At 34.1% G+C, this 25,789-nt stretch overlaps 9 protein-coding genes and 13 pseudogenes across 22 annotated transcripts, besides 2 other annotated features; 12 read left to right on the plus strand and 10 right to left on the minus strand.

The window, feature by feature from the left end:
* The first annotated feature begins 1 nt into the window (after position 1).
* Positions 2–12,345: a mobile genetic element.
* TVAGG3_1093290 lies at positions 352–1,323 on the plus strand (annotated as a pseudogene). Its single transcript has one exon. A coding segment is annotated over exon 1 (972 nt).
* TVAGG3_1093300 (KilA, N-terminal/APSES-type HTH, DNA-binding family) lies at positions 1,777–2,637 on the plus strand (the record flags this gene model as incomplete). The annotated part of the gene is made up of 1 exon (XM_051257107.1): positions 1,777–2,637. One exon carries the CDS (start codon positions 1,777–1,779, stop codon positions 2,635–2,637), a length of 861 nt encoding a protein of 286 aa, XP_051075670.1.
* On the minus strand, positions 2,742–3,059 carry TVAGG3_1093310 (annotated as a pseudogene). Its single transcript has one exon. A coding segment is annotated over exon 1 (318 nt).
* On the plus strand, positions 3,301–3,678 carry TVAGG3_1093320 (uncharacterized protein; the record flags this gene model as incomplete). The annotated part of the gene is made up of 1 exon (XM_001297660.1): positions 3,301–3,678. The coding sequence occupies one exon, from the start codon at positions 3,301–3,303 to the stop codon at positions 3,676–3,678; it is 378 nt and encodes a 125-aa protein (XP_001297661.1).
* Positions 3,730–5,154, plus strand: TVAGG3_1093330 (annotated as a pseudogene). Its single transcript has one exon. A coding segment is annotated over exon 1 (1,425 nt).
* On the plus strand, positions 5,421–6,361 carry TVAGG3_1093340 (annotated as a pseudogene). Its single transcript has one exon. A coding segment is annotated over exon 1 (941 nt).
* Positions 6,419–7,282, plus strand: TVAGG3_1093350 (annotated as a pseudogene). The gene has a single exon. A coding segment is annotated over exon 1 (864 nt).
* On the plus strand, positions 7,301–7,576 carry TVAGG3_1093360 (organellar and viral DNA polymerase type B; the record flags this gene model as incomplete). The annotated part of the gene is made up of 1 exon (XM_051257108.1): positions 7,301–7,576. The coding sequence occupies one exon, from the start codon at positions 7,301–7,303 to the stop codon at positions 7,574–7,576; it is 276 nt and encodes a 91-aa protein (XP_051075671.1).
* Positions 8,536–8,697, minus strand: TVAGG3_1093370 (annotated as a pseudogene). Its single transcript has one exon. A coding segment is annotated over exon 1 (162 nt).
* Positions 10,100–10,669, plus strand: TVAGG3_1093380 (annotated as a pseudogene). Its single transcript has one exon. A coding segment is annotated over exon 1 (570 nt).
* TVAGG3_1093390 lies at positions 11,010–11,380 on the plus strand (annotated as a pseudogene). The gene has a single exon. A coding segment is annotated over exon 1 (371 nt).
* On the plus strand, positions 11,839–12,165 carry TVAGG3_1093400 (uncharacterized protein; the record flags this gene model as incomplete). Its single annotated transcript, XM_001297661.1, has 1 exon — positions 11,839–12,165. The coding sequence occupies one exon, from the start codon at positions 11,839–11,841 to the stop codon at positions 12,163–12,165; it is 327 nt and encodes a 108-aa protein (XP_001297662.1).
* Positions 12,346–12,525: 180 nt separating the features above from the next.
* TVAGG3_1093410 (uncharacterized protein) lies at positions 12,526–13,068 on the plus strand (the record flags this gene model as incomplete). Its single annotated transcript, XM_001297662.1, has 1 exon — positions 12,526–13,068. One exon carries the CDS (start codon positions 12,526–12,528, stop codon positions 13,066–13,068), a length of 543 nt encoding a protein of 180 aa, XP_001297663.1.
* A 120-nt stretch (positions 13,069–13,188) lies between these two features.
* Positions 13,189–13,760, minus strand: TVAGG3_1093430 (annotated as a pseudogene). The gene has a single exon. A coding segment is annotated over exon 1 (572 nt).
* Positions 13,189–25,728: a mobile genetic element.
* On the minus strand, positions 14,032–15,593 carry TVAGG3_1093440 (annotated as a pseudogene). Its single transcript has one exon. A coding segment is annotated over exon 1 (1,562 nt).
* Positions 16,653–16,957, minus strand: TVAGG3_1093450 (annotated as a pseudogene). Its single transcript has one exon. A coding segment is annotated over exon 1 (305 nt).
* TVAGG3_1093460 (uncharacterized protein) lies at positions 17,057–17,458 on the plus strand (the record flags this gene model as incomplete). The annotated part of the gene is made up of 1 exon (XM_051257109.1): positions 17,057–17,458. The coding sequence occupies one exon, from the start codon at positions 17,057–17,059 to the stop codon at positions 17,456–17,458; it is 402 nt and encodes a 133-aa protein (XP_051075672.1).
* TVAGG3_1093470 (uncharacterized protein) lies at positions 18,080–18,388 on the minus strand (the record flags this gene model as incomplete). The annotated part of the gene is made up of 1 exon (XM_051257110.1): positions 18,080–18,388. The coding sequence occupies one exon, from the start codon at positions 18,386–18,388 to the stop codon at positions 18,080–18,082; it is 309 nt and encodes a 102-aa protein (XP_051075673.1).
* Positions 19,104–19,606, minus strand: TVAGG3_1093480 (annotated as a pseudogene). The gene has a single exon. A coding segment is annotated over exon 1 (503 nt).
* On the minus strand, positions 19,771–20,163 carry TVAGG3_1093490 (organellar and viral DNA polymerase type B; the record flags this gene model as incomplete). The annotated part of the gene is made up of 1 exon (XM_051257111.1): positions 19,771–20,163. One exon carries the CDS (start codon positions 20,161–20,163, stop codon positions 19,771–19,773), a length of 393 nt encoding a protein of 130 aa, XP_051075674.1.
* Positions 20,958–21,758, minus strand: TVAGG3_1093500 (integrase core domain containing protein family; the record flags this gene model as incomplete). The annotated part of the gene is made up of 1 exon (XM_051257112.1): positions 20,958–21,758. One exon carries the CDS (start codon positions 21,756–21,758, stop codon positions 20,958–20,960), a length of 801 nt encoding a protein of 266 aa, XP_051075675.1.
* TVAGG3_1093510 lies at positions 24,601–25,459 on the minus strand (annotated as a pseudogene). The gene has a single exon. A coding segment is annotated over exon 1 (859 nt).
* Positions 25,729–25,789: the final 61 nt, after the last annotated feature.

The following is a 25,789-nucleotide window of genomic DNA, read 5'->3' on the forward strand; positions in this document are numbered from 1 at the left end:
ATATGAAGGAGGCGTTGAAGATGTTATACCATCTAAGAACTTGAGAGAATCTAAACCAACTCATCTGGGACCATTAGAGCGGGAGTACTGGAAAGATAAAAACATGCCAGAAAGAATAAGAAAATTCTTCTAAACTTTTTCGTTGGATGTAAATCAGACATGAATGAGAACAGTCATGATATCATTAATGGTACCATTTATTTACACCCAAAAATAATGTTTAGGGTAGAAGGTTAGATCTACCCTCCTTTCTACCCTCTTTTCTACCCTCTTGAATTTTCATGAATTTTCCCGAAATAAAAAATAAAGTTAGTTTTATTTTTTTTTATTTTTTTATTTTGTATAAAAGATATGATTTCAACAATCGGCACAACAACAATTCAAACAACAGCACCAAACTCGTTAGTCATGAATCCAACATCTATGTTAGTAGAGATGAAAAGCTTCATTCCTTCTTCATATACTTTTGAAACAGAAATCCAGAAGATAAAGCAAGAACTTTTAACAAGTAATTTAGACTGTAGTGCGAAAGATGAAACAAATGAACAGTATCTTTATGAAATGCAGGACCTCATCGACCATTTACCCAAACTACCTGAAATCCAACAACAAAAACTCACTATTCCTGAATTCGACGAAATTGAAGTCAAAGCAACTGACTCAGTAGAAATAAAGAAGTTCATACGAAAGGTAAATTATGAATTCCTTGGTTTTCATTGCAACCATAAGGTTATGGACAAAGATTGCGATATGGTATATAAGAATGTTTCTGACATATATAAATCCGGGGAGTTTAAGACCTACGACAACTTTGTTTCGTTAGTTGCAGAATGTGTATGGCAGATAAGAGATAAAGATAGAAGAGGTAAGGTATGGAATGAACAGATAAAACCAACTGCTTCAGATTTAAAGAAAACCATTGACGCTTTAGTTGTTTTAGCAGGTAAGGTTTCAGAATATAACGCAAAAATGAACCCGCAATGTTCTAAATGTAAAGCAGCAATTAGGAAATATAACTACTCCGTCAAAGAGATAGAACGTATGCGAAACGACTATGCAGACTTAAAGAAAGATATGTCAAACATTCAGTTTGAAACAGTTGGAAAGATAGACAATGACACCAAAGTGGTTAGAATAGGTGATTTAAACGTAAGATACTCAAAGAAATACAACAAATATTCTTTGTCAGACATTTTATCTCCATTTGAAAAGAAAACAAACCACTGGGTTAAAATTGCTTCTACTCAGAAAATTTTGACAAGAAATCCTGAGCTTATGATATCGGTAAAATTCTATGGAACTACAGCATATCTTATAGACAAAAGTCTTATACCAATAGTTTTGTTATGGTTAGACCCAGTTGTTGGATATAACTTCATAACATATGGTTCATTCGATACGGAACGTTGCAGTGAAGGCTTACTTTACATCGTTCAGAAACCGAAGGACTTCAACACAAAAAGATATAAGATAGGAAGAACATATAATATAACTCTAAGATATGACAGTACAGTCAATAGAGTCAAGGTTGTGTTGGTTAATGATATGAGAGCTGCTGAAACAGAACTACTTGAAAAGTTTGAGAAAATGTATGGTGCTCCCATAAAAGGTAAAGAAACGTTTGAAGTAGATGAGATAGATAAAGCTATAAAATTATTTGACGAAGTTGCTGAAAAATACATGTAAAGCGTTTATTTTTGGTCTTTTGTGAAAGATAGAAAAAATAAAGTTAGTTTTTATTTTATTTATTTTTTTATCCTGTATGTAAAGACAGATATGTCAACATTAGAGAACACAACAACTGCTATCGTTCATGAAGTCATAAATGAAGAATACGAATACATACAGTATAACAAACAATTGAGACTCATTCGTTCTGTCAAAGACGACATGTACCAAATGCAAAGTATTTTGACGGCTTGTTTTGCTCCAGATACTAAGCTTCCTAAAGACTGGTTTAGGAACCAAAGCACCATAGAACTATTAAGTGAAGCACAGCGAGACGTACTTTTTTCTGAAAACAGTGAAGAACAGCGAGTAGGTAAAAAATCCCAGTCGCCAAAACTCTATGAAAACCGTGAAAAATTGCCAAACGGTTTGAGAGGATATTATGTTCATAGACTTTTAGTAAATGCAGTTGCAATGTGGGCTTCACCACGTTATGCTTGGAATATTTACAAACTTCTTGACGAACTTCACAGACAAGAACGTGGAGAGATGGAAAAGAAACTTCAAGCCAAAGATGAAGTCATTGAATCCAAAGACAAAAGCATACAGAAAAGAATACCGCGTTCAGTACCAAAAGGAAAGGAAAAGAACTATAAGTATATGATTTATACTGAAGAGTTGGAGAATGAAGAAGACAGAGATATGGTTATGTTGCATTTAGTCAGAAGAAACAACAAAAGCTTTTACGACCTTGCTAAAATATATAAATCTGACAGAAACTGGTTCTATCGTGAAAACTTACCGATTTCAATGACACCGAATGAGCAAATAAAAGAAATTGTCAAAAATACTCTTCCTCAAACACACTATGACATCAAAGGTTGCACAATACTTACCTTCAAAGAAGACTTACCATTACTGAAGGAAAAAATAACAGAATATTTCGATAACTTCAAAGAGGAAGAATGAAGTCACGACAACATTAACGAAGAAGTCACGACAACATTAACGAAGAGAGAATGAGGTGAAAAAACAGGTGAAATCTCACCTCTTCACCAAAAATATATTTTTGGTTAAATAGCTTCAGGGTCAATTTCTTCAACCATTTCACTTCCTTCGTCAATGTCAATAGAAGCTTCTTCAACCTTTGGTAAGAACTTTTGTATAACATCTTTGTTCGTTATTGTCTTCAGAGATGAAGGATAATATTTCACATGTTTCACCCTTCTTATATTCTTTCTGTTCGGAAAGATTCATAGCAATACTGAAGAAGTCAATGTTGGAGTTCTTTATAACAGTATAATGAGTATCTTTGACATTCACGAAGAAACCCTTTTGTTTCAAAACTACTGCTAACTCTTGTGAAGTATAACGTTTGCGGTCAATGACAATAGCTAATGGTCTGACATACTGACCGAACTTAGATTCTTTCACAAACTTCTTGTTAAAGATAACATTACGTTTGCAGAACCATTGAACTCATTCTTGATGGCAGTAGCGAGAGCATTGTATGAAAAGAACTTGCAATCTTGCATGTGTTTCATTAAAATAAAAATATTAAATTATTTTGAAAAATAACTTAAAAAAATGTAATCTAATTTTTCAAAAAATATTTTTTATCCGATAGAAAAGATGACAGAAAAATTAACTTTTTACATAGCGCCAGACCCTTCTTGCCCACATCCTTTTAAGCCACAATATATAGACATAGAACTAAATAGAGAAAGCGAAATTCCACAATATATATACATAGAACTAAATAGTGAAGGCGAAATTCTACAAACAGAAGAAAGCGAAATTCCACAAACATATAGAGACCTAGATAACGAAAATGGATATGCGCTATTCTGGTTAGATTGTCCTTATAAAATGTATGAAAAAAAGGCTTTATATGAAGAATATAGAAAATATTGTCATGAAAACGATATAAGACCAAGCTCTAGAGAAAAATTCTATGCTGGTATAAAACATCTTTTCGAAGTTCGGAATGGCAAATATATAAAGAAATAATTTTTCTAAGTTTATTTTTTCGAAAAAATATTTTTTTATTTCCTACTAAAGATGTATCGGAAGTTGTCTAAGTTAGAACACTCGGAAATAAAACAACTTCTTACAGAAGCTAATATAGATGTTGCAAAACATTACGCGACAAACAAAAAAGCACTCGCTGACTTCATTAAAGACTACAATGGTGCAATAAGTTATGATAGAATTCATGAGTTCATAAAGCCGCAACGCGGCGAGGACGAAGTCCATGCAAGAGCATTTCCTTTAAATGACATTGCTATTGACTTATATCATAGACGTTCAGTACCTCATGAAGTAAGAAGAGAAATGTTTGACATAACAAATGCGAACGTTGGTCATACTCGTAAAGCTCTTTCGCATGATGTTCGTCAAGAAATGTTTGACATAACAAATGCAAACGTTGGTGAAACAAGAAGAAGAGACGACACACTGAAACAACAGAGAAGAGAGATGTTTAAAAGTGCTATAGAACAAGTTCGCAAAGCTAACGATGTCATTCGTTCCATTGACGACAAACCAAAAGAAGGTGAGAGATGGTTAAAGAAAGATGAAGAGAATAGGAAGAGAAATGTGAAGTCAGGCAATAGACTCATTGACTTTAACATCGAAGCTTTAGATGAACCAAACAGAGAATATTACACAAACATTTCGGTAAGGTTTTCATGAGACTCTTAGAGAAAATTAAAATAAACTCCAACAAAGATGGATGGTATGTTATAAACTTGGTGGAAAGTATGAATGTTCTACGTTAAACCTCAATAATATTGGAACATTACTACATCAGCTCTTGAAGGAGAACTTTATATCAGAGATAGAAGCAAATGCTGCAGGTATTGTTGAAATGCACTATGACTTCTTCTTGACAAACATAAAGAATCTTACTGAAATAAAGATGTATGATTTAACAGAATATGAAGGCTTAACGATGTCAGATGTAAAGAAAGGCAAACCAAAAAAGAGACCATATAGAGATGAAAGCACACTGACAAATGACCAGAAAGCCATTTTGGAAGCTCTTAAGCAAACAGGAAACCCAGCACTTATAGAAAGCTTTTGGAAAGATAATGGTGAAAAGAAGTTTTATAAGAAGAGAAGCGGTCAGTTATGGAAGTATCTTTGCACATTACCTATAAATCTTGAACGCTACCAAATCTTCAATGAACTGAACAAAAGAACTGCAATACTTATGACAGAGGACAATTGTTTCGTTTATGCTTGCATTCAGGCTGGAGTAAATGAAGAAACTATTGACCACATGAGAGAAGTCATTCGTGTTAGAGACTTTCCTCAAAGTAAAGTACAAGAAATTTCTGACGCAACAGGTATAGCATTTAATGTTACCATTGGTTATTTCAATGACTCAAGACATAATGAAATAAAGAGATATATACCAAAAGAATGCGAAACTGTTAGAACTATTGACTTACTTCTTGTTGAAGACCACTACATGCTAAATGAAAGACTTCCAATGACAACATACTTCATTCGAAACTATAAAGAAATTCTCAAAGCTTGTGGTGGAATGAACATTGAGAAACAGATGAAGATTTATACAAAGAGAGAAGATAAATATGTAGTTCGTTATGATAGAACAACACCGTTATGGGATGTTATGAAAACATTGTGGGAGTGCAAATATTTCGAACCTATTTCTTATGGAGAACTTTTCACATATACTACTGACTTATATAAACAGAACCTTGCACCATTTAAAGATTTGACATATGCTCCAAAGTATTGTGTACAACTGAAGAAGAAAGCAGAGTCAAAAGAAGTAAATAAAGCTAAATGTAAATTCATTCCTGAGCACGTTTTCTTTGCTGACTTTGAGTGTAGTACGGATGGCTTTCATAAAGCTTTTAACATCTGTTATGACAGTGAAGATGGTTCAGTGAGTGAAAGCATTTGGGGTCAAAACTGTGCAACAGAATTTTTGGAAAGACTCCCTGACAAGAGTTTAATATATTTTCACAACCTCAGTTATGACATAAACTTCATCTTAAGACACATGACAGAAGTGAAAGGAACTCCCATCATTAAAGGTTCACGAACAATGCAAATAACTGGTTTATATAAAGGACGGGCAATTATTATAAAAGACTCTTACAGTGTTATAAATAAGAAGCTTAAACTATTTCCTGCTATGTTTAACTTACAAACAGGACCGAAAGAAGTATTTCCATATAACTACTACAGCAGTGTTTTGTTAGCAAATGACAACAGAACTGGTGTCATTTCTGAAGCATGTAAGTTTATCCGGGATGCAGATACATTTATGAAAAACATAGATTCCATCAAAGGTTGCAGAATAGATGAGAACCACTTCGACTTAGAAAAATATAGCACGTTTTACTGCAAACAAGATGTAAGAATTTTAAGAGAAGGTTTTGTAAAGTTCCGCAATGACTTATTGAAAGAGTTTGATTTAAACGTTTATGACTACGTTAGTATTTGTTCAATTGCTAACAAATTGTTTGAGAACAGAGTATACTTCCCGAATGGAAATCTTTATGACCTCTCAAATAAACCAAGAGAATTTATTTCGAGATGCATTCAAGGTGGAAGATGTATGTTGTCAGATAACATGAAACAAAAGAGCAAAAAGAAACTCATTGCTGACTTCGACACTGTTTCATTATATCCTTCAGCTATAGCAAGACTTTATACTTTAGAAGGTATTCCAAAAGTATTGAAGGAAGAAATGTTAAACACAGAGTATCTCATGAGACATTTATTCGATGATGACCAAAAGGAACCCATTGGTGAAAAGTTTATGTCTGGCTTCTTTGTTCTCATTAAGATAACAGAGATTGGTATACCCAGACACTTTCATTTAATAGTTTGCGACCCTGAACTAAATCCAGAACTTAACGTTCCAAGAAGTTCAAACACTTGCTGTCTCATGTATGTTGACCATATAACATTACAAGACCTCATAAAATATCAAGGTGTCAAATGTGAAGTGTTGCAAGGATACTATTACGATGGAAACAGAGATATGAGAATAAGAGATGAAGTAAAGAAGTTGTTTGAGTTAAGGTTAAAGTATAAGAAAGAAGAAAACCCCTTACAAGAAATTATAAAACTCATTCTGAACAGCATTTATGGCAAAACTATTCTATCTCCTATTGAGTCAAAAATAACCATAGTAGATGACAAAGATGCTATAAGATATGCTATAAGAAATTACAACCATATAGTGAAGTTCGAAGGTTTGGATGGTTCAGATAAAACTATTTTCAAGCTAACGAAAAGCATTTGCAGACACTTTAACTTCTGTCCACTTGGTGTTAATATTCTGTCTATGTCAAAACGTATTATGAATGAAGTATTCTGTACTGCAGAGGACATGGGTCTTCAAATATTTTACCAGGATACCGACAGTATGCACTTATATAATGAAGACATCCCAAAGCTTGCAGCAGAGTTTAAGAAGAGATACGGTAGAGAACTTATAGGAAAGAACCTTGGTCAATTTCATAGCGACTTTGCAGAAATAACACCTGGAAAACAAAGTTTAGCTTATAAAAGTATTTTCTGTGGAAAGAAGACCTACATAGACTTACTCACGAATGATTTAAATGAAGTTGCATTTCACTGCAGAATGAAAGGCGTGAAGCAAGATGTTATTGCTTTAACCGCTAATGAAATGTTTCCTGAAGCTATACAATGCTATTACAATGAAGATAAGAACATTCACATACCTGTTGGAACATATGACAAAGACTCTGAGTTCAGTTTAATGAAACTTTACAAAGCACTTTATGATGGTCAAGAGATTGCATTCGACTTATGTAAGTCATGTCAACCTTGCTTTGCTGAAAAGTTCAACTTTTCAATAACGACTAAAACAAGCTTTATTCGTAAGTTGAAGTTCTGAGGTCATTTATTTTTGTCAGCAATGAGGTCATGTGAGGTCATAATGAGGTCATTCGTGATAAAAATAAAGCTAGCGTAGATTTTACAATACTGCGATGGTAGAGTTTAAGAGTTGTGCTTCAATGTAGAGACAGTCCTTATGGTCTGGAGGTAAGAACACTGGACATTTATGGTCATGAGTGGAGAACATGTCTATCCAAAACTCACGATTGAAGCCAGTTAATTTATAGTATTTAGGGTTAGGAAGTGGTGAAGTTCTTGTATGACCAATGAACTCATTTTCAACTCCTTACTTAAGTTTGAATATAATATAGCTTGCTTTCTATCCCAAATGCCAGGTGTTACAATCTTTGAAAATTCATTTTTCCTCGGAAGCATTGCATCATAATTGAAAACATTCTTGAAGTCTCATTGGTTCAGAGATTTGAAACTTATACGTAATGGATTTTCTTTCTTTTTAGCGACTTCATTGAATGGTGAATATATAACAAACTGACAGTCATGAGTTCCATCTTCATTTTCATTAAATTCATAATGAAAGTCTATAAGTTGTGGCTGACTACCTTCTTCTTTCAGTTGTGCAAGAAACTCACGTAAAGGCTGTAAAGTTTGTACTTCAATATTGAACTTTTTCTCGAACATCTCATTAAATGAAATCATACATTGCAACAATGTTGTATCGTCTTTAAAGTATTTGTATATGTGAATGTTTTGGGCGCTTAAAGACTGTTCGTCATTTTCTATCTCGACTTGAAGTATAAAGTCAACCTTTCTGAAAGCACGTGTTATATACATAGATGTTATGCCAATGTACTTCTCTTCATTTATGTTCACAATCCAGTCTGTTGGAAACTTAAACGTTACTCTGTTCCCCTTTATTTTGACGTCAGGGTTTTCACTACTGAACGCAACAGATAAAGGTATTTGTCTATACATTTAGTTCGGATAAAAATAAACCATTTACTCTTTCTTTGCTTCAGCTTCTTTAGCTTTTTGTTCTTCCTTTGCTTTTGCTTCTTCTCTAGCTTTTTTCGCCAGCAAACGTGGGTTCTTCTGTCTTCCAGCAGCTAATGCAGCTAGTTGTTTTTCACTAAGTTTTCTCTTTGGTCTCTCTGGCTTTTGTTCTTGTTTTTGTTCCTTCAGTTCGGATAAAATTTGCTCACGAATTTCTTTCTTCAATGCTTCAACATCTATGACCCCTTGGGTCTTGTCCGTAGGATTGTCTGAGTCATTTGACTGTAGATAAAAAACTAAATTAAAACTTTAACCGATGTAAAATGAGCTTGTCAAAATCAGAACGAGAGTCTATTATATTAAATGACGCAAGAGGAATACAACATCCTTTCTATTATGTAAGTCAGAGTAAAGATGGTAAAATATATGTAAGAAAAAGAAAGGTTCCATTAGCGAATGCAGAGAGCGACAACATTAAGGTGCATGGCAAGGGGAAGCCACGAAGCCCATATAAAACCTTCTGTTCAAACTGAGCCACCAAAAGAACAAGAAGAAAAGAAGCCAGATGTACTTTCAATAACGAACCAAGAGCTTATTGCAAAGTTCGTGAATTTCATTGAAAAGCAAACCGAGTCAAAGAACCCTGACCCCCAGTGAAAGAAGTTGAGACAAAAGAGAATGTACAGTTCATTGAAAATGTCAAGAAACAACTTCCACCACGAATACCAAGAAGAAGAGTGAGAATAATGAAGTAAATAGATATTTTTATCTGAAGTAAATACATGCAGAACGAACAGTTAAACGAATTTACTCCAGCAGAGCATATTCATCAGATTCGCTCATATTTCGATATCATAGACAATGCAGTTCAAATTGGTGACACTAATAGAAAATATTCTGACGCAAAGATTCCATCACAACCTGGAACTGCTAAAGATAACACATGGGTAACATTCAATCTCTCACCTCCTGGTGAAAATATGTTGGACCTTTACAATACATTCATTACGTATAAAATGGAAGGTCAATTTATTGTAGATAAAGAAATTGGTTCAGGTTCCAATAAAACAAACCCACCAGGATTTTGGATTGGTTTCGATGACGCTTTCTATGCAGTTGCTGGATATCAAATCCTTGCAAATGGTCGTATCGTATATTCTCAAGACAACGCAAGAGAAGAAGCATATATAACTTCAAACTCACAAACTACCGAACAAATAAAGAAAGTAGATGTTTTTCAAAGACTCGACATGAAGATGTATGGAGTCATTCGGGAACATGCAGAACAGGACAAATTGTTAGTGGTCCAATTACAGCAGGAAAATCATTTGATTTTAAGCTTCGTTTAAGAATTCCTGTTAGAAGATTCCTTCCATTAGAAGCTATTCGATTTATTCCAGCTTTTGCAGGAAACATTCAGCTTAAAGTAAAGTTCAGTAGCGACGCCTTACAATGCACATCTATATCTGTAAATGATATCATTGCTTTCAATCCAACTCTTAAAGTTGCATTTGCTTCAGATTCAAATCCACCGACAAATAAATTTGTTCCATGGAATGAACCATTCACTATGATAACGAAGGCAGTAGAAGCTAGTGGAACAGTTACTATTACAACTGTAACCCAGCAACTATTTCGAACAAAGATGGATTTTAATGAATGTTTCATTCATCCAAAGTCATTCTCTTTAGACCCTAACATTTATACAGAACTTGTAGAACATTATACAAACGAGGCTTTATGTTTTCCTGTTAAAGTTATGGATTGGATTCCTATGGACGGTTCATTCTCAAAGAATACAGATAGTTCAAGTGCAACATTTACAGCAGCTTATACGCCTATTAATGTTAAAAGTATTTGGGCACTATTTAGAAAGAAAGACAACTATTATGTTAATTTTGAGAACCCTAAGTTTAAATATCTTCAGCTTTCCATGGGAGCTTATGGAAATATGCCTGCAGAACCTGAAAAATCATATGGACCTGTATTTTATGAAATGGTTGCGAACGCTTGCAATACAAACAATGATATGATTGGATTTAATGAAGATGTTATGAGGTCATTGGTGGATGATGGTAGTGTGGAACATAAATGGGATAGCTATGACAACACACATTTCTTATGTGGTTTTCCAACAGAAGTGGACTTTTGCTTCCAGCAAGGTCAAACATCTACTGCTCCAATAACATACAAATTGTCTGTTAAAGGACCTATTGAACTAGCAACTGAAAATGTACCAAAGCCACTTATTGGATTTATGAGGGATTGTTGCTTTGCAATACAAGTAAGCAGTCAGGCAACCAATAATAAGACTTGACGACTATAACTTAGCAGACGACAGTGAGGAATAAAGGATGAACGTTTATTTTTAAAGCTTATAAATGAGTTCTTCATCAAGCTCTCGTGAACCTTCACCATCTGTGAAACAAACTTTACCAAACGATTATGGAGCACCTATTGAATATTTCTTACGAGCTGCACAATGGCAAAGAGCAGTCTCACCAAGGTTAGGTGTTCCACCAGCTCCTGTCAAAAATAGCATTTGGTCAAGTCCTTATATAAGATATGGTCTCCCACTAGGTTTGCTAGCTACAGCAGGAGCAGTAATGATGTTGAAAAGAAATAAAGCAAATGTTATAAATAATACTGAAGTAGCTGAATTGAACAAACTCCGACACCATCGCCAAAACCAACGTCAAAACCAACGCCTTCACAAACAACACCTTCAATGACTCCTGAACCTATGAAAGTACAAACTCCTGTTCAAAAGTCAACTCCAAAACCGACTCCAACATTTAAACCAGAACCTACTCCTCAAATAAATCGTAAAACTCCTGCGTTTCCTTACTGAAAAAATAATGTTAGTTTTATTTTATTTGAACATTTTATTTAGAGTAAAATGACGACTAAAGTCACTGAAGCAATGAAACAAAATTTTTGGTAGAATACATTAAATCAGGAACTGTTCCAGAAGGTTTTTACATTCATACTATGAAGGATGGTAGAGTTCAGTTTAGAAAGATAAAGCAACCATTAGATAGAGAAGGTATTTAAGGAAGATTAAACTTCATGAGGACAACATTGCTGAACTTAAGAAGAAGTTAGAAGAGTTGGAGAAAGGAAGAGAGTTATAAAGCAATGAATTCAACAGGGTGAAAAAGAGGTGAAAAAAGAGGTGAGATTCACCACTTCACCTAAATTTATTTTTGTGCTATGTTTTCATACGTGTGAGGGTGGTGATATCATTAATTTTTAAGTTTATTTTTATTTTACTGAATTTTTATTTTATTTTTATTTTATTTTATATAAATGACGAAAACTATTGAGATAACAAACTACAACGGTCATGAGTTCAAGAATTTGTTCTTCGTTCCTCGTGAAAATACATTCTATCAGATACGAGGGAGAAAGGGTAAAGTTAGTTTGAGCGTTTATGAAGGAATGAAGAATGGAAAGTTTATACAAGCATACGATACAAACGGTAAACGTGTTTCATTAGCTTTGTCAAAACTTACTAACATTTATTTTGACAGTGACTTTGACTCTGACGATTGGAGCGACAGCAGCGATACTGAAGAATATGAACTATTGTGTGAAGCACAGCAATGGGAAGAGTTGCAATACTTTTGTAAGTGAGAACGTTTATTTTTACAGTAGTAAGGTGAAGTGGTTGGCGGCTTTATAAATATTTAAGGTTAAGTTGGTGTTTGTGTTTGTGTTGTAAAATATACGTTACTGGTTTTGTAAAGTGTCAAAACAGCTAAGTGGTGTATGGAGGCGCGCAGTGCCTCAGTACACGACTTACCCATACTAACTACAAATATGTATATAACACGTGCTTTCAGAAAGGTTGACTTTATACTTCAAGTCGAGATAGAAAATGACGAACAGTCTTTAAGCGCCTAAAACATTCACATATACAAATACTTTAAAGACAGTACGACGTTAGAAGACTGTATAATTACATTTTACGAAAATTTTCAAAAGAAGTTTAACATGGATTTAGAAAAATTAAAACCTTTACGTGATTTTCTTGCAGAACTGAAAGAAGAAGGAATTGTAGAAAGATTAATAGCTTTTCATTACGAGTTTGTACCAAATGAAGATGGAACTCATGACTGTCAATTCATTGTATTCTCACCATTCAATGAAGTCGCTAAAGAGAAAAAAAATCCATTACGTATAAGATTTCAAATCTCTGAACCAAGTGATGATTTCAAGAATGTTTTCAATTATGATGCAATGCTTCCGAGGAAAGATGAATTTTCAAAGATTAGATTTCCAGGCATTTGGGATAGAAAGCAAGCTATATTATATTCAAACTTAAGTAAGGGAGTTGAAAATGAGTTTATTGGTCATACAAGAAATTCACCATTACCAAATCCTAAATACTATAAATTAACTGGCTTCAATCGTGAGTTTTGGATAGACATGTTCTCCACTCATGACCATAAAGCACCAGTGTTCTTACCTCCAGACCATAAGGACTGTCTCTACATTGAAGCACAACTCTTAAACTCTACCATCGCAGTATTGTAAAATCTACGCTAGCTTTATTTTTATCATTCATGACCTCATTCATGACCTCATTCATGACCTCATTCATGACCTCATTGCTGATAAAAATAAATGACCTCATTCATGACCTCATTCATGACCTCAGAACTTCAACTTACGAATAAAGCTTGTTTTAGTCGTTATTGAGAAGTTAAACTTTTCAGCAAAACAAGGTTGACATGACTTACATAAGTCAAATCCAATCTCTTGACCATCATGAAGTGATTTGTAAAGTTTCATTAAACTGAACTCAGAGTCTTTGTCATATGTTCCAACAGGTATGTGAATGTTCTTATCTTTCATAATAGCATTGTATGCTTCAGGAAACATTTCATTTAGCTGTTAAAGCAAGGACGTCTTGTTTGACACCTTTGCAACGTGCATGGAATGCAACTTCATTTAAATCATTTGTGAGTAAGTCTATGTAGGTCTTCTTTCCACAAAATATTGACTTGTATGCTAAACTTTGTTTTCCAGGTGTTATTTCTGCGAATCTGAATGAAATTGACCAAGGTTCTTTCCTATAAGTTCGCGACCGTATCTCTTCTTAAACTCTACTGCAAGCTTTGGTATGTCTTCATTGAAAATATGCATGCTATCGCAGTCCTGGTAAATATTTGAAGTCCCATATCTTCGGCAGTACAGAATACTTCGCACATTATTCTCTTCGACATAGACAGAATGTTAACACCAAGTGGACAGAAGTTAAAGTGTCTGCAAATGCTTTTCGTTAGCTTGAAAATAGTTTTATCTGAACCATCCAAACCTTCGAACTTCACTATATGGTTGTAGTTTCTGATGGCATATCTTATAGCATCTTTGTCATTTACTATGGTTATTTTTGACTCAATAGGAGATAGAATAGTTTTGCCATAAATACTGTTCAGAATGAGCTTTATATTTTCTTGCAAAGGATTTCCTTCTTTCTTATACTTTAACCTTAACTCAAACAACTTCTTTACTTCATCTCTTATTCTAATATCTCTGTTTCCATCGTAATAGTATCCTTGCAACACTTCACATTTGACACCTTGATATTTTATGAGGTCTTGTAATGTTATATGGTCAACATACATTAAACAGCAAGTGTTTGAACTTCTGGGAACGTTAAGTTCTGGATTTAGTTCAGGGTCACAAACTATTAAAGGAAAGTGTCTATGTATTCCAATCTCTGTTATCTTAATGAGAACAAAGAAGCCAGACATAAACTTTTCACCAATGGGTTCCTTTTGGTCGTCATCGAATAAATGTCTCATGAGATACTCTGTGCTTAACATTTCTTTCTTCATAACCTTTGGAATACCTTCTAAAGTACAAAGTCTTGCTATAGCTGAGGGATATAATGAAACAGCGTCGAAATCAGCAATGAGTTTCTTTTCGCTCTTTTGTTTCATGTTATCTGACAGCATACATCTTCCACCTTGAATACAGCGTGAAATAAATTCTCTTGGTTTATTTGAGAGGTCATATAAATTTCCATTCGGGAAGTACACTCTGTTCTCAAACAATTTGTTAGCAATAGAACAAATACTAACGTAGTCATAAACGTTTAAATCAAATTCTTTTAATATATCATTGCGGAACTTAACAAAACCTTCTCTTAAAATTCTTACATCTTGTTTGCAATAAAATGTGCTATACTTTTCTAAGTCGAAGTGGTTTTCATCTATTCTGCAACCTTTGATGGAATCTATGTTTTTCATGAACGTATCAATATCTTTTACAAACTTACACGCTTCAGAAATGACACCAATTCTGTTGTCATTCATGAGCAAAGTACTGCTGTAGTAGTTGTATGGAAATACTTCCTTTTCACCACACTGCAAATGAAACATAGCAGGAAATAGTTTAAGCTTCTTATTTATAACAGTGTAAGAGTCTTTAATAATGATTGCTTTACCTTTATATATTCCCGTTATTTGCATTGTTCGTGAACCTTTAATGATGGGAGTTCCTTTCACTTCTGTCATGTGTCTTAAGATGAAGTTTATGTCATAACTGAGGTTATGGAAATATATTAAACTCTTGTCAGGAAGTCGTTCCAAAAATTCTGTTGCACAGTTCTGACCCCAAATGCTTTCACTCACTGAACCATCTTCACTGTAACATATGTTAAAAGCTTTATGAACTCCATCAGTGCTACATTCAAAGTCAGCAAAGAAAACGTGCTCAGGAATGAACTTGCACTTATTTTTATTTACTTCTTTTGACTCGGCTTTCTTCTTCAGTTGTACACAATACTTTGGAGCATATGTCAAATCTTTAAATGGTGCAAGGTTCTGTTTATATAAGTCAGTCGTATATGTGAAAAGTTCTCCATAAGAAATAGGTTCGAAATATTTGCACTCCCACAATGTTTTCATAACATCCCATAACGGTGTTGTTCTATCATAACGAACTACATATTTGTTCTCTCTCTTTGTATAAATCTTCATCTGTTTCTCAATGTTCATTCCACCACACTCCTTCAAGATTTCTATATAGTTGCGAATGAAATATGTTGTCATTGGTAATCTTTCATTTAGCATGTAGTGGTCTTCAACAAGAAGTAAGTCAATAGTTCTAACAGTTTCACATTCTTTTGGTATGTATCTCTTTATTTCATTATGTCTTGAGTCATTGAAGTAACCAATGGTAACATTAAATGCTATACCTGTTGCGTCAGAAATTTCTTGTACTTTACTTTGAGGAAAGTCTCTAACACGAATGACTTCTCTCATGTGGTCAATAGTCTCTCATTACTCCAGCCTGAATGCAAGCATAAACGAAACAATTGTCTTCTGTCATAAGTGTTGCAGTTCTTTTGTTCATTCATTGAAGATTTGGTAGCGTTCAAGATTTATAGGTAATGTGCAAAGATACTTCCAGAACTGACCGCTTCTCTTCTTATAAAACTTCTTTTCACCATTATCTTTCCAAAAGCTTTCTATAAGTGCTGGGTTTCCTGTTTGCTTAAGAGCTTCCAAAATGGCTTTCTGGTCATTTGTCAGTGTGCTTTCATCTCTATATGGTCTCTTTTTTGGTTTGCCTTTCTTTACATCTGACATCGTTAAGCCTTCATATTCTGTTAAATCATACATCTTTATTTCAGTAAGATTCTTTATGTTTGTCAAGAAGAAGTCATAGTGCATTTCAACAATACCTGCAGCATTTGCTTCTATCTCTGATATAAAGTTCTCCTTCAAGAGCTGATGTAGTAATGTTCCAATATTATTGAGGTTTAACGTAGAACATTCATACTTTCCACCAAGTTTATAACATACCATCCATCTTTGTTGGGAGTTTATTTTAATCTTCTCTAAGAGTCTCATGAAAACCTTACCGAAATGTTTGTGTAAGTAGTCTCTGTTTGGTTCATCTAAAGCTTCGATGTTAAAGTCAATGAGTCTATTGCCTGTCTTAACATTCCTCTTCCTATTCTCTTCATCTTTCTTTAACCATCTCTCACCTTCTTTTGGTTTGTCGTCAATGGAACGAAGGACATCGTTAGCTTTGCGAACTTGTTCTATAGCGCTTTAAACATCTCTCTTCTCTGTTGTTTCAGTGTGTCGTCTCTTCTTCTTGTTTCACCAACGTTTGCATTTGTTATGTCAAACATTTCTCTTCTTACTTCATGAGGTACTGAACGTCTATGATATAAGTCAATAGCAACGTCATTTAAAGGAAATGCTCTTGCATGGACTTCGTCCTCGCCGCGTTGCGGCTTTATGAACTCATGAATTCTATCATAACTTATTGCACCATTATAGTCATTGAGGATGTCAGCGAGTGCTTTTTTGTTTGTTGCGTAATGCTTTGCAACATCTATATTAGCTTCTGTAAGAAGTTGTTTTATTTCCGAGTGTTCTAACTTAGACAACTTCCGATACATCTTTAGTAGGAAATAAAAAAATATTTTTTGAAAAAATTAGATTAGATTTTTTTAAGTTATTTTTCAAAATAATTTAATATTTTTATTTTAATGAAACACATGCAAGATTGCAAGTTCTTTTCATACAATGCTCTCGCTACTGCCATCAAGAATGAGTTCAATGGTGCTGCAAATGTTAATGTTATCTTTAACAAGAAGTTTGTGAAAGAATCTAAGTTTGGTCAGTATGTCAGACCATTAGCTATCGTCATTGACCGCAAACGTTATACTTCACAAGAGTTAGCAGTAGTTTTGAAACAAAAGAGTTTCTTCGTGAATGTCAAAGATACTCATTATACTGTCATAAAGAACTCTAACGTTGACTTCTTCAGTATTGCTTTAAATCTTTCCGAACAGAAAGAATATAAGAAAGGTGAAACAAATGTGAAATATTATCCTTCATCTCTGAAGACAATAACGAACAAAGATGTTATACAGAAATTCTTACCAAAGGTTGAATAAGCTTCTATTGACATTGACGAAGGAAGTGAAATGGTTGAAGAAATTGACCCTGAAGCTATTTAAGCAAAAATTTATTTTTGAATAACTGATGGTGTCACCACGTCACTATGTGTCACCAGGTTAATTAACTTCTCTTAAAAATGATGACAACATGACATTTTGACAACACAGCAGGATTAATGCAAAAATGAATGTTATCGTTAATGTTATCGTTAATGTTATCGTTTATGTTATCGTTAATGTTATCGTTTATGTTATCGTTAATGTTATCAGTGTCGAACATAATTGACATGGAGCATTTATGTTATCGTTTATGTTATCGTTAATGTTATCGTTTATGTTATCGTTAATGTTATCGTTAATGTTATCGTTAATGTTATCAGTGTCGAACATAATTGACGAAGAGAGAATCGTCTGATCGTCAAGTTTATTAGTTAACGGGAGGGTTAGATATATTCCATCGCAACTGAAAAATGATGACAACATGACATTTAGCCAACAGTCCAGGAAATAAATTTTATCGTTAATGTTATCAGTGTCGATCATAATCGACGAAGGGTTTTGTTTTTTATCGTGGTTTTCTCCACTATGGTCCTAACGTGGCACCCGACGAGATTTTTTTCATTCTTCCTCTTTGAAGTTATCGAAATATTCTGTTATTTTTTCCTTCAGTAATGTTAAGTCTTCTTTGAATGTAAGTATTGTGCAACCTTTGATGTCATAGTGTGTTTGAGGAAGAGTATTTTTGACAATTTCCTTTATTTGTTCATTCGGAGTCATTGAAATCGGTAAGTTTTCACGATAGAACCGGTTTCTATCAGATTTATATATCTTAGCTAAGTCATAAAAGCTCTTGTTGTTTCTTCTGACTAAATGTAACATAACCATATCTTTATCTTCTTCTTTCTCCAACTCTTCAGTATATATCATATACTTATAACTCTTTTCCTTTCCTTTTGGTACTGAACGCGGTATTCTTTTCTGTATGCTTTTGTCTTTGGATTCAATGACTTCATCTTTTGCATGAAGTTTCTTTTCCATCTCTCCACGTTCTGCTTTATATAGTTCATCTAACATCATGAAAATATAACAAGCATAACGAGGTGAAGCCCACATTGCTACAGCGTTTACTAAAAGTCTATGAACATAATAACCTTTCAAACCAGGAGCCAAATTCTTGCGATTTTCATACGGAATCTCTTCCCTCGGTTTTCCGAGGGAAGCAATCATATGAGGAAATTCTTCTAAAAGTTCTTTTGTCTGTTGGTTTTCAAACCAATGATATGCTTGCTTTGTAGAACGAAGAGCATTCATTATACTTTGCATTTGGTACATATCGTCTTTGACTGAACAAATGAGACGTAACTGTTTGTTATACTGTATGTATTCATATTCTTCATTTATGGCTTCATGAACGATAGCAGTTGTTGTGTTCTCTGATGTTGACATTACTGTCTTTACATACAAAATAAAAATTTTTGTTAGAAAAAATTAGCGTTATTTTCTGACTTTCACAAAAGACCAAAAATAAACGCTTTACATGTATTTTTCAGCAACTTCGTCAAATAATTTTATAGCTTTATCTATCTCATCTACTTCAAACGTTTCTTTACCTTTTATGGGAGCACCATACATTTTCTCAAACTTTTCAAGTAGTTCTGTTTCTGCAGCTCTCATATCATTAACGAACACAACCTTGACTCTATTGACTGTAGAGTCATATCTTTGAGTTATATTATATGTTCTTCCTATCTTATATCTCTTTGTATTGAAGTCCTTCGGTTTCTGAACGATGTAAAGTAAGCCTTCACTGCAACGTTCCATATCGAATGAGCCATAAGTTATGAAGTTATATCCAACAACCGGGTCAATCCATAGAAGAATTATTGGTATAAGACTTTTGTCAATGAGATATGCTATAGTTCCATAGAATCTTACTGATATCATAAGCTCGGGATTTCTTGCCAAAATTTTCTGAGTAGAAGCAATTCTAACCCAGTCCTTTGTTATCTTTCTAGATGGTGTTATAATGTCTGACAAAGAATATTTGTTGTATTTCTTACAGTATCTTACGTTTAAATCACCAATTCTAACCACTTTGGTGTCATTGTCAATCTTTCTAACTGTTTCAAACTCAATGTTTGTCATTACTGTCTTTACATACAAAATAAAAAAATAAATAAAAATAAAACTAACTTTATTTTTATCTTTTATGAAAATTCATGAAATTTGGTCATTTTTCAGCAAAAATAATTTTTAGGTGAAGAGGTGAGATTTCACCTCTTTTTTCACTTGTTTTTTCACCTCTTTTTTCACAAGCGTTTTACATGAATTGTACGATGTATATTTGAAATCCTAAACAATTTCGTAGCTTCTATTTCTTCTTTTAGTACATTGAATGTTTTAATCATGCCGAAAGTCTCTTTATATTTCTTCTTGACATCAGACAGAAGGAAATCATCGGCTGTGGGATAGTTTTTATTAAGAAATGTCAACATATCCATTTTATCTTCTGCTGGCTTTTCTGCTTCTTTCTTTAAGTCTGCATAGTCGTTTCGCATTCTTTCTATCTCTTTGACCGAGTAGTTATATTTTCTTATTGTTGCTTTACATTTTGAACATTGCGGCATCGTTTTTGCGTTATACATTGAAACATTACCAGCTAAAACAACTAAAGCGTCAATTGCTCTCTTCATCTCAAACATAGCGGGTCTTATTTGTTCGTTCCTTACTTTGCCTCTTCTATCTTTATCTCTTATCTGCCATACACATTTTGCAACTAATGAAACAAAGTTATCGTATGTCTTAAATTCTTCGGATTTGTAAAGGTCAGAAATATTTTTATAAACCATGGCGCAATCTTTGTCCATAACTTTATGGTTGCAATGATATCCTAGAAACTCATAATTTACCTTTCGTATGAACTTCTTTATTTCTACTGAGTCAGTTGGTTTCACTTCTATTTCATCGAATTCATGAATAGTGAGTTTTTGTTGTTGGATTTCAGGCAATTTGGGTAAATGGTCAATAATGTCCTGCATGTCATAAAGATATTCTTCATTTGTTTCATCTTTCGCACTACAGTCTAAATTACTTGTTAAAAGTTCTTGCTTTATCTTCTGGATTTCTGTTTCAAAAGTATATGAAGAAGGAATGAAGTTTTTCATTTCTACTAACATTGACGTAGGATTCATGACTAACGAGTTTGGTGCTGTAGTTGTGGACAGAGTCCCGCCGTTCGCAGCTTGAATTGTTGTTGTGCCGATTGTTGAAATCATATCTTTTATACAAAATAAAAAAAATAAATAAAAATAAAACTAACTTTATTTTTTCTATCTTAAGGAAATTCATGAAAATTCACGAGGGTGAAAAAACATGTGAAAAAAGAGGTGAAATCTCACCTCTTCACCTAAAAATTATTTTTGGTGTAAATAAATGGTACCATTAATGATATCATGACTGTTCTCATTTATGTCTGATTTACATCTAATGAAAAAGTTTAGAAGAATTTTCTTATTCTTTCTGGCATATTTTTGTCTTTCCAGTACTCCCGCTCTAATGGTCCCAGATGTGTTGGCTTCGACTCTCTCAAGTTCTTAGATGGTATAACATCTTCAACGCCTCCTTCATATCTTACTTTATAAGTGTCATCGTTTATGTTATAGCCAAGTATTTCAATAACCACTCCTCGCTTTGCTTCGTCAATGGTTTCAGCAAGTTTGCCATTACTACTTTCAACTAATTTATGACGAGGATAAAACGCAATGGAGTCGTCAGCAGCTTTTATAAGATATCCATTACCTTGCGTAGAGTCTACGATATAATAGTTTCTACTTAACCTTAAACGTTTCTTTGTCAACGGTTTGTCGTCAAGAACTACACGAATTTTTGTTCCAGAAATGAGGGTAAATTGTGTTGAATTTCTGATATTTTGTGTTTGACTTCGTTTCTTTTGTATATACTTTTCTTCTTGTTGTTGTGTCATTGAATTTGGTGTATGTCCTGTTGTAGAGTGTGTTGAGGAATTATATACTTCGAGAAAATGTTTCATTGTTTCTTCGGTAAAGTCTCGCTCTTGGTTTAAATCTCTGAGCGTTCTTATGAAGCGGTTTATGATGCCGAGTATGTTATGGTTATGGTCTTCAGTAGTGTAGTGAGTTATGTTATGCTTAATGAGAAAATCTGTGATTTCATTACTGAGGTATGCTGAATCCTGGTCTGAAGTTAATGAAGTGGGATGATGTTCTGCCACGAACGTCTGCAAAACTCTTAAAACTTCACGAGTTCCTTTATTTTTCATTGGATATGCATATGCTTTGCGAGTGTTAACATTAATGAAGATGAGGAATGGTGGCTTTCTTCCTTTCTTACTCTGAACGAGAGTGTCAAATTGGTATGCGTCAGGAGCGTTGGAGTAAATTGGTAAAAAGTAGTCGTAAGGGTTTATTTTTGTTTGATATACAACATTTTTGTCAAAGAACCTTTTCACTTCAGCTCTGTTAGTAAATCCCCAACTCTTTGCAGCTTCATTGAACTTCTTAAATGACCTCCATGGATGTTGTTCGAATACTTCTTTCAAGCTCATTTATGTAAAGTTAAAGATTTTATTCAAGACGGTAAGCCTTGACCCAAAGGGTCTAGGCTCAAGCGCGTTCATTGAACGCGGTACCATGCGAATACAGTCATAAATGGTGGCATATAATCTGCACCCGAGCCTGTTGGATTTGTTGTGAAAGTATGGACATGATTTCCTCCTGGTTCAGTTGGTCGAAAAGTCTTTTTTGCTGAATTGTTATAAGATGGAGATAAAACGTCATTGCCAGCTTTATAGTCTGAGTTGTATAATGGGTGGTCTCTTAATGAGTGGCTATGGTCGCCAGAAAAGTTTGTCGTTCCTGTATGAGTGTGCGCAGGTAAGTTTGCTTCTTTAATTTTCTTCGAACCTCCTGTTTGCTTTGAAGAGTTAGCACAGTATAAGAATTTATCTACAATCTGCTGCCACCTACCAAAACCTAAAACACTTGCCGGATTTGTTGAATTCATTGACGTATAAATAGAGCCTATAGGATATATGGTTTCAAGAATCTGAGTCTTCATTGTTTGAAGTTCATGTTTAACATTTATAAATCCTTTGCCATCTACAATATTTATATTGTTTGTTATTAAACCATTAGGAAAAGTAGGAGGATAAATATTTTGTTCAACTAAAGGTGTACCGTCTCTTCCCGTTTTTGTTACTTCTTCAATGTATGCTTTAATTTCTTTAATCCTGATTGTTTGAAATTCTTCATGCACGTGCTCTTTATCGGCTTTTCCATTAAGCGCAGCATTTACTTCCGACTTCTTTGCATAATTTTCATCTACATAAGTTTTGTCGGCTTTCTTATCTAACATTGTTGGTAGTTCATATGCTTCAAAGTTTCTGGCATGATCTTCGATATTCCTGCAACTGTTATCTAAATTGTTAAGAGTATCTTTTACGCTTGTACTCGGATTCTCTAAAGGTGCACTTGAACCCAAATCATAGTTCAATATTATGTCGTCTGCTCTAACAGTAGTGAAGGATTTATGTGTATGGTTCTTGTCGGCTTTCTTATCATATAAATCTTGAGCAGTGAATTTAACATTATTTTCATCATCCATGACATAAACATTTTTACAGCTAATGTCTTTCGTCGTTGTTATGTTTTCATTCGATGTTAAACCTTGTGGAAAGTTAGGAGGTTTATAATATAATGCATCCCCACCAGTTCCGCCAACCGTTCCTTCAATACTTTCTATAGCAACAGTTGAGAAGGAGTTATGTGTATGTTCTTTATCTGCTTTCTTATCTAACATTGCTGGTAGTTCATGTGTTTCAAAGTTTCTGACATGACCTTCGATATTTATACATTTGTTATTTAAGGAGTTTAGTGTATCTTTTACGCTTGTACTTGGATTCTCTAAAGGTGCACTTAAACCAAGGGTATAGTTCAATATTATGTCGTCTGCTCTAACAGTAGTGAAGGATTCATGTGTATGGTTCTTGTCAGCTTTACTATTTAATGTAGCTTGAAGTGAATTTATATCGGAGATATTGTGTTTATGAGATTTCAAAACTTTGTTCGTTGCGTCAAGTTCATCTTTGTCAGCTTTACTTTTAATAGCATCTTCAAAAGTTATTTTTGCCTTAACTCTCAAAGTAAATCTTGGTTCAACTAATACACCGTTAACAAAGAAACTAGAGGCATAAATTTCATTGTTATAACCAAATGCTTCTGGTGCTTTACCTGTGTCATACTGTACAGTACAGCGTATGTCATAACCTTCAGCACGAATGTATTTATATCTTCTTTCATTAACATCTTTTGTCTTCACTCTTTCTTCAGTTCGTGTTAAATATCCATGGTAGTCCGTTATAATCTGTTCGTCTGGACTTATATAATGAACATGGTTTTTATCTGCTTTTTCGGCTAATTTCTCTTCTATCTCATTTATTTCAAGTTCATGCCTACCACCACCTCCCGAAGAAGTATTTTTCTTCAGCTCTTGAAGAACGTCCACTTCGCCATCTTTGGTGTCAATAATGAGACTTTGAGTTAAAACCTTTCCTGTCTTAATGGATGTTTGTAAAACTTCTTCTTCACCGTGTTCGGGGTCATGGTCGTCATCATATCTTGCGAAATCAGAGATGTTGTCATACATTAAGCATATCTGTCTCAAAAGTTCTGCTATTTGAAACTGGAACGAAAGATATACAGAACTTTCATCATCTCCTAAAGTCAAGTCTGCTTTCTTAAGTATTTCTTGAATGTATGCAATGAGAACAGAGTACCTTGGAAAATATTCGAACAATATTTTATTAGCTGTTGGTTTTGGTGGTTCTTCTGGAGTTTCTGTTGTTTCAGTTCCTTCTGTAGGTTCTGTTGGAGTTTCTGCATCTCTTGACTTCAATGCTCTTGCTCTCAAAGACCTAAATGTTAGAGCACCAGGTTTTACAAAGGACTTTATAAATGCTTTCATAGTTCCTGGTAAGTTATTGTTAGCATTAAGTAAGTTCCTTATGCTTCCATCATGTACGTCCATAGCACTATGTAAAAAATCTATACTTTTCTTGTAGTCAGCAATAGACTGACTGTGATTTTTTAAAGATTTGTCAATACCTTTAAGCCAATCTTCATGCATGTCTGATACTGAGCCAAGAATATCATTTGCTTCCTTTAGTGTATTTTGTGCTTCTCGTAAAGTATCCAATCCCGTACGTGCATTGTTTGCTATACGTCTTACAGTATCTATTTGACTCCTTGTTTCTTGCATCCAACCAGATAAAGTTTTAATAGTATCCGAACCATTTGAAATGAAGTTCAAAGCATTTTTAACATCATCTAAAGCTTCTTCACCAAGTACCACCCATATCTTTCCGATTTGGTATTGAAGAACTCCATATGAAGCAGCTGTTAAACCAGTATTTATAAGGTTCCATATCCATGATTTAGCAGTTTTTCCATCCTTTCCATCTTCACCATCCAAACCGTTTTCGCCTTGAGGTCCTTGTATTCCTTGTATTCCTTGTGGTCCTTGAGGTCCGGTGTCACTCTTCTCTCCTTTCAGTTCATCTTTATGTTCGTTATAATATTCTAATGTCATAAGGTGTATATCATTACTGTTACCAGCAACGCCGAGAATTTGTTTCTCATTCATGACTAAATTCTTTAGGCATTTAATGTTGTCGTCAAATCGAAAGCTCTTTAACAATTCAATGAGAACATTTAATACTTTCACTAATGAGGCATCTACTGTAGAATTTATATATTGCACCGTTCCATCATTTATGATGGGAACCTTGCTTGTTGTAATGAATGGGTCATAAGTGTTAAAAGTATCGAAATCAATGACTTTTTTAGTTTTTCCATCGTCAATGACTAAATCATTGCCTTCAATGGTTAAAGTTGAGTTTTCGTTTACTAGTTCATGTGCTCTTCTTGCTTCATTTGTTTCATACGCATATGCAGCAATAGTCATATTTTAATGAGAATAAAATGTTGTTCTATTTGCAAAGTACAGACCCAAACGAATACGGGACAGTAAAGCTACAAACAAACTTAGGTCTTCAGAATGAAGCGCTTGCTTTCAGAGTTGTTGACTTCAATACTATCGCAACTTTTGTCATAACAGATGAAACAGATTTCATAGAGATTGAAATAGATGACAAAAGAAGTGTTATAACATTTCCTAACAGAGCTGGGTATAGAATAGATAAAATTGCTGGAGTCATGGATACTCTCATAAATGAAGAAACTATTGACAACATAGATGTCGAACTCTCTTCTGAGGAACATTGAAGTTCAGTTA

This window comes from Trichomonas vaginalis, assembly GCF_026262505.1.
Source record: "Trichomonas vaginalis G3 chromosome Unknown ctg_203, whole genome shotgun sequence".
NCBI lineage: Eukaryota > Parabasalia > Trichomonadida > Trichomonadidae > Trichomonas > Trichomonas vaginalis.